The following is a 7,500-nucleotide window of genomic DNA, read 5'->3' on the forward strand; positions in this document are numbered from 1 at the left end:
GGGACATGGAGGGATATGGAGGGGATATGGAGAGGGTATGGAGGGGATATGGAGGGGATATGGAGAGGGTATGGAGGGGGTATGGAGGGGATATGGAGAGGGTATGGAGAGGGTATGGGGGGGATATGGAGGGGATATGGGGGGGACATGGAGGGGATATGGAGGGGATATGGAGAGGGTATGGAGGGGATATGGAGGGGATATGGAGGGGGTATGGAGGGGGTATGGAGGGGATATGGAGAGGGTATGGAGGGGATATAGGGGGGATATGGAGAGGGTATGGAGAGGGTATGGAGGGGATATGGAGGGGATATGGAGAGGGTATGGAGGGGATATGGAGGGGATATGGAGAGGGTATGGAGGGGGTATGGAGGGGATATGGAGGGGATATGGAGGGGATATGGAGAGGGTATGGAGGGGATATGGGGGGGATATGGAGAGGGTATGGAGGGGGTATGGAGGGGATATGGAGGGGATATGGGGGGGATATGGAGAGGGTATGGAGAGGGTATGGAGGGGATATGGAGGGGATATGGAGAGGGGTATGGAGGGGGTATGGAGGGGATATGGAGGGGATATGGAGGGGATATGGAGAGGGTATGGAGGGGATATGGAGAGGGTATGGAGGGGATATGGAGAGGATATGGAGGGGATATGGAGGGGGTATGGAGGGGATATGGAGGGGATATGGAGGGGATATGGAGAGGGTATGGAGGGGATATGGAGGGGGTATGGAGGGGATATGGAGAGGGTATGGAGAGGGTATGGAGGGGATATGGAGGGGATATGGAGGGGGTATGGAGGGGATATGGAGGGGATATGGAGGGGACATGGAGGGGACATGGAGAGGGTATGGAGGGGATATGGAGGGGACATGGAGAGGACATGGAGAGGGTATGGAGGGGATATGGAGGGGACATGGAGGGGATATGGGGGGGGATATGGAGAGGGTATGGAGAGGGTATGGAGGGGGTATGGAGGGGATATGGAGGGGATATGGGGGGGACATGGAGGGGATATGGGGGGGATATGGAGAGGGTATGGAGGGGATATGGAGGGGGTATGGAGGGGATATGGGGGGGATATGGAGAGGGTATGGAGAGGGTATGGAGGGGATATGGAGGGGATATGGAGAGGGTATGGAGGGGATATGGAGGGGATATGGAGGGGATATGGAGAGGGTATGGAGGGGATATGGAGAGGGTATGGAGGGGATATGGAGAGGATATGGAGGGGATATGGAGGGGGTATGGAGGGGATATGGAGGGGATATGGAGGGGATATGGAGAGGGTATGGAGAGGGTATGGAGGGGATATGGAGGGGGTATGGAGGGGATATGGAGAGGGTATGGAGAGGGTATGGAGGGGATATGGAGGGGATATGGAGGGGGTATGGAGGGGATATGGAGGGGATATGGAGGGGACATGGAGGGGACATGGAGAGGGTATGGAGGGGATATGGAGGGGACATGGAGAGGACATGGAGAGGGTATGGAGGGGATATGGAGGGGACATGGAGGGGACATGGAGAGGGTATGGAGGGGATATGGAGGGGACATGGGGGGGATATGGAGAGGATATGGAGAGGGTATGGAGGGGATATGGAGGGGACATGGAGGGGACATGGAGAGGGTATGGAGGGGATATGGAGGGGACATGGGGGGGATATGGAGAGGGTATGGAGGGGATATGGAGAGTCATACTTCAGCTGTTTAAGACTGTTAAGAGTAGATCCAGCCAGGGCATGTGACATATCCGTGGTTTGTGCAGTGCTGCATATTAGCAGTGAAAGAGTTCCACCAGTGGATCCACAGCCCCTGATTTAGTGGATCCTGTAACTGTGAACCAATTAGATTGAGACACAAATACACACGAAGAACGACTTCCTTTCTGTTCTACCGAAACAACCTGATGGTGGTTATTTGTTAATGCAGTAAGTATTCCATATGTGAATTATCCATAATGCATTCCATACAAGTGACAGTTTGGGTTACAGATGAAATCTCATAATTAGTCTGTGAGTTCGTGTCCCTCAGCAGTCTTTTAAGAGTGTTTGACTAGCATTACTGTTAGAGTGAACTCTTCTTTCACATGCTAATGTTTGAGACACAGCCCTTAAATCTGACATAAAGTCATACGACCACATGTCCAGGTTGCAGGGAATGCTGGGTAAACTCCTCTACAGCCTGCTTTCTACTTTGGGTCCAACTTGAAACTCCAGGCAAGTTTCCAAGGCAGATTAGGAGTTTTAGCAATGTTTCGATTGGAGGAACCCTTTTGGGAATTCTGAAAGTCTTGCCGTGGAGGAACCCTTTTGGCAATGATTTTACATTTAGGTGAATGTAAAGTCAGAAACTTGGTGTGTGTGTGTGTGTGTGTGTGTGTGCGTGTGCAGTAGCACACCACTCTCAGCAATGTTAAGACACAAACTCAGAATCTAAAGTTGATTAAAAAGTTTGTGTTAATATTCACACTACACATCAAAAATAATCATGTCTGTTATTCTCCATAAGGATCATGGTTCAGGAACTCATACAGGAACTGTGTGGTTTTCCTTCAGGAAGTTTCCAGAACCTCAGGGGTAACACACAGGTCTTAAAAAGAGTAAAAGCTGTGACCTGTATTACTGCTGCCACGCCCCCTGTCACCAAACTGCACTGTGCATCATCAGATCAGATCAGACACTCTGATCGAGAACTCATAACAAATCAGCCGTGGCAGTGAGTGTGTTTAAAAAATAGTCTGATTTGATAATAATCTGATTAATGTGTTTATGTGCACTGCATTAATTCAGTCGCTAATGGTCTCAGACTCGGATGTGAATGAAAACACTGAGAGAAAAGGTTTCAGGTCATCGGTTTGTTACATCTTTAATACTTTTTTTAGTGCTCTACACAACAACTGGTTACCGTGGTTACACAACCATACTGTGTTCATTCCTAGCAAAAGAGTCACACCTTTAACTTAGCATCAGAATTAGCTTTAAAAATCAGAGCATGACTGAAACTGAAATGTTTATAGAATCAGAGCTGATTTGGGGGTTTAACAGCAGTGTGACCCACGCAGTATAAAGGTGCAGTTTGTAAAGGTTTCCACACCTGTAATAAGGATTCTGTTTACAGTATCCTGGTACTGAAATTAGCCACACCCCCTTTCTCTTATAGACTCTAGGCATGTGTAGTTTAACTGCAGTTGCAGTTCTCCTCACAGGCAGCAGAGGGAGTAAACATTACACAAAGTTACACACTGCACCTTTAAACAGCACTGAACAACTCATCTAAATGTCACACGCTGTTTCCACACTCTGGCGTTAGCGAGGAACAGACCTCACACACTGCATGTTAGCATTTAAAAGGAAGTGAGGCACGAAAGTGGTGAGAGTGAGGAACGATCATCATCATCAGATCTGTATATTAACAATATTCTACATCACACACTGTGAAAATATTCAAATATAAAATACATTTCCAATAAATAAATTCAATAAATATTCAGGGTGAAGCACGTAGCGTGTTTCTCCAAAGCTGTGTGTCTGTGCACGCTCCGCTCATTCTGTTGTGTCTGAAACACATACACACACACACAGACACACACACACACACACAGTTTAATCCTCTTTAACATTTCCCCTTGGTGGATTGATGCTGCTGAGTAATGTTATGAATAATTCTTCATACTCCTCCTCTTGTGCTGTAAGTGTGTGTGATGTAGGTGTGATACACACGTCAGAGTGGTTAGGGGAAGTGGACGAGTGTGTGTTGGGAACAGTACTGCAGATAAGGGTTGTTTCAGTAGGAGGTGACATAAATGCTATTTTGTAAACTGTATTATTATTATTATTAATAATATTATTATTAATGTTGTTATTATTACCTGCAGGGGGCGCTCTGTCACACAGCGCTGTTGTTCTTCTGAAGTTTGTCACTTTCATCAGCAGTACTGAGTAACGCTGCCTGGAAACTGTGCTGAGCTCTGTAGCTAACACACACACACACACACACACACACAGTTAGTGTGGAGGTGAGCGTGTGCGTGTGTGTGTGCATGTGTGCGTGTGTGAGGTCTTACTGCACACAGATGATGAGTAGGAGGGCGGAGCAGCTGATGATTGACAGGACGACTGTGATGGTAATGAGTATGATGTGCAGTGTGTCATCATGGTGATCATCCCGTCCCCCGGAACCCGAACCCGTCTGCAGCAGGTGGATACCACATCGCACACCGTCATACCCCTTCATACACCTGTCAATCAAAACACACCTGTCAGTCAGATCAAAACCTGTCAATCAAATCATACATCTGTCAATCATCTAGCCTGTAACAGGTAAATTAATTACTCAAATAGTTAGTGCACAGACTAAACAACCAGTGTGTGTGTGTGTGTGTGTGTGTGTGTGTGTGTGTGTGTGTGTGTGTGAGAGAGAGAGAGAGAGAGTGTGTGTGAGTGTGTGTGTGTGTGTGTGTATGTGTGTGTACTTACACACAGACGGGCTCCTTCAGGTCATGTAAGTAGGTGCAGTAGCCATGGATGCAGTACTCTCTGTGGGAGGTGCTACAGGGATCGGGGGCGGAGCTGTGGTTGTTGGTGTGGGCGGAGCCGTGGGAGGTACTGTGGGTGGGGCTGTAGGTAAGATTCTGTGCAGGTGTGCTATTCCTCTGTCTCACACTCATCTGGGCCTTAGTCCTCTTTTTCCCACCGTGTTTCTTGCGGCCACCACGACCTAACACACACACGCACATGTGCACACACACACACACACACACGCACATGTGCGCACACACACACACACACACACACACACACATGTGCACACACACGCACATGTGCACACGCACACGCACACACGCACATGTGCACACACACACACATGCACATGTGCCCACACACCCACACACACACACACACACCCACACACACACACACATGCACATGTGCACAAGCACACACACACACACACACACATAGAATTGGATATTTTAAAAAAGCCTTGTTAGTTATCCTTGTCTCTGTAATTATTCTTGTGCATTGCTTGTTTAATAAATGGCAAAAAGCACAGAGTGTGCATGTGTATGTGTGTGTGTGTGTGTGTGTGTGTGTGTGTGTGAAAAATAAACAAAATTAGCCTGTGTTTTCAAGTGAAGAGAATGATTTTACGTCACAGATCCGGGAGAAGTGCGAGCAGGTGCTTGTGAAGAGTTCAGTGTTAGAAGTTCGAGGAGTGAATCACAGCTCAACATGCTACCAACACCGCATTAGAAATCAAAGAACTTTACTGGGATTGGTCTTTTTTTAAATGAGATTTTTGGACTTGGTGTGTTAGTTGCAATAGCAAATTCAAGTTTGCGTAGATTTTGTCGTAGTAACGCGCTTTACTCATGAGGACTAATGTCATCTCTCTCATCATCGCTCTGTAGCAAAAACATCTTCGTCTCAAACAGTCTACACAATGTTGTCCTTACGGAATGACCTTCCTTCCCTAACAAAAATCACATTCCTGAGATATTCCAGTTAGGATTCAGCCTCATGGTCATGATTTCAACAAGAATGTGAACTTTTTAAGATAAAATGCATAACAAAATTATATCATTTACCAAAAAAGCAACTGAACCTGTCCTTTAACATGCTCTAGTTTCCCACCAAATGCATCTAATTCACATTATTATATCAAAATAATCAAAATATCTATTCACACGGGATTAGTTTTCCATGTGGAGGTGTGTGATGTAATTATTCCCGGAGTTATCTACAATAACTACAACACCTACACCATCTACAACACCTAAACCATCTACAACACCTACAACTATAACACCTACAAAACTTACAACACCTACAAAAAACTATAACACATATACCCCCAGCCTCTACAACATCTATAACACTTACTATACTATCTACAACAACTACACTACATACACCCTAACCCTATCTACAACATCTACACCATGTACACCATCTACAACAACTACAACATCTACAACACCTACAGTATCTACAAAAGCTACAACATCTACAGCCCAGAGTTCAGCTAGTCTAGATCTTCTCTGTAGGGGTTAATGTTCCTGTGGGGTCTCTTAAGGCTCCATTCTAGGTGGTGTGTGTGTGTGTGTGTGCAAACCTTTGCCTAAGGGTGGCCCTGTAAACAGTCCTGAAGGTCCTTCCTCAGATTCTGGCTCCTCCCCAAGTGCACTCTGAAGCCCCTCCCCTGATGCTGACATCACAGTCACATGACCCAGCTCAGAGGAGTGAGTGGCAGATGAAGCTAAAGAGATGAGCACACTGCAGGCTATACACACACACACACACACACACACACACACACACACACACAATTACAGACTGACTTGGGGGTGTGATGAAGCAGAGTTACTTATCACCCCGAAGTTGATTATTTTCCTATAACAGCACGTCCCTGTGTGTTCTATTCCTCTCATAACACAGCAATTCATATAAACTACACCTATGTATAACCTATAAACTACAGTTTTCTATTAATTAAAAAACAAACTAACACTGTTTATGCCATGATATTCACTTGTTATATTATTTAATGTCGGAGAAACGAGTTAGTTCCTGTTGTCGCTTACGTTATAGCAGCTATAAACACTCGTTCCCTCACCAGCCTCTTTATTCTCTCTCTCAAGAAGTTAATAAGACAAAAAAATCGCAGCTTGTTCCGCATGTTACTGAGAAACCGCAAAGAAGCGTAAACTCCTCTGTCCTGAAGATGTCAGAAAACTTACAGTTACAGCTTTACCTCTGACTGTTACAAAGAACTGACACTGGAGACTCCTTCCATCAATGTTACATAAACACATTACAGAAAACTTCACCACATCATTTATTATTTACACACATTTTTCTTTTGTCTTTTAACCCATTTATTATTAGTGTATCGTCCAACACTTCTGACCAATCACAGTCCAGAAGTCAGCAGCAGTGTGGGAAAATACCAGTTACACTAAAGTTTTTAACTGGAGCTTTTGGTTTTACAGAAGAAGGCGCTCCAGAGTGAAATCAGTAATATCACTGCGACAGAACGAGTAAAAACATCAGCATTTCTGTTTTATCACAGTTTTGGAGAAGAAGGTTTCGTTTGTTTCATTTGTCCGTTTCGCTCTTGATTCGTTTGTTATTTATGCTCTCCTGTGTCTTATCTGGTTGTGAAGTCTTGTACCTGTTTGTGTATATTACTAAGCCTCGTTTCATATCCATGTTCATTCTAGTTTTGACGTCTCATTCCTGCCTTTCATTTATGATTATAGATTTGCTCTTTTTGATGTTGTCTACTTGTGTACACTACTTGTGTATACAATGACCAGGGTTTTTTGGAAAGCCTTTAATAAATAAAACTACTTAGTTTGTGCCACATGTTACAAGAACCTTGTGGGACAAAAATCTCCATTAAATCTAATAAATCGTTAAGGGTCTGTACAGTGAGATCTAAACCAGGCCAGGACTTGTCTGTCTAAAGCATTACCGTATTGGACGGAGCAGAG

At 45.0% G+C, this 7,500-nt stretch overlaps 2 protein-coding genes across 5 annotated transcripts in view; one reads left to right on the forward strand and one right to left on the reverse strand.

Moving 5' to 3' along the window:
- The first annotated feature begins 37 nt into the window (after positions 1 to 37).
- LOC128317345 (uncharacterized) lies at positions 38 to 1,750 on the forward strand. The gene has a single exon (XM_053229236.1). The coding sequence runs from the start codon at positions 38 to 40 to the stop codon at positions 1,748 to 1,750; it is 1,713 nt and encodes a 570-aa protein (XP_053085211.1).
- Positions 1,751 to 2,850: 1,100 nt separating this feature from the next.
- Positions 2,851 to 7,500, reverse strand: part of areg (amphiregulin) — an 18,458-nt gene continuing 13,808 nt past the window's right edge. For all 4 annotated transcript variants that reach the window (XM_034302477.2, XM_034302479.2, XM_053229183.1 and 1 more), the window contains 5 exons: positions 6,120 to 6,287; positions 4,481 to 4,721; positions 4,069 to 4,242; positions 3,874 to 3,978; positions 2,851 to 3,561 (listed from right to left, as the gene is read on the reverse strand). In XM_034302477.2, the coding sequence (XP_034158368.2) occupies positions 3,891 to 3,978; positions 4,069 to 4,242; positions 4,481 to 4,721; positions 6,120 to 6,287 (671 nt within the window). In that variant the 3' untranslated portion in view covers positions 2,851 to 3,561; positions 3,874 to 3,890. The remainder of the gene's footprint in view (positions 3,562 to 3,873; positions 3,979 to 4,068; positions 4,243 to 4,480; positions 4,722 to 6,119; positions 6,288 to 7,500) is intronic.

Source organism: Pangasianodon hypophthalmus, chromosome 24 (assembly GCF_027358585.1).
Source record: "Pangasianodon hypophthalmus isolate fPanHyp1 chromosome 24, fPanHyp1.pri, whole genome shotgun sequence".
NCBI classification, from domain to species: Eukaryota; Metazoa; Chordata; class Actinopteri; order Siluriformes; family Pangasiidae; genus Pangasianodon; species Pangasianodon hypophthalmus.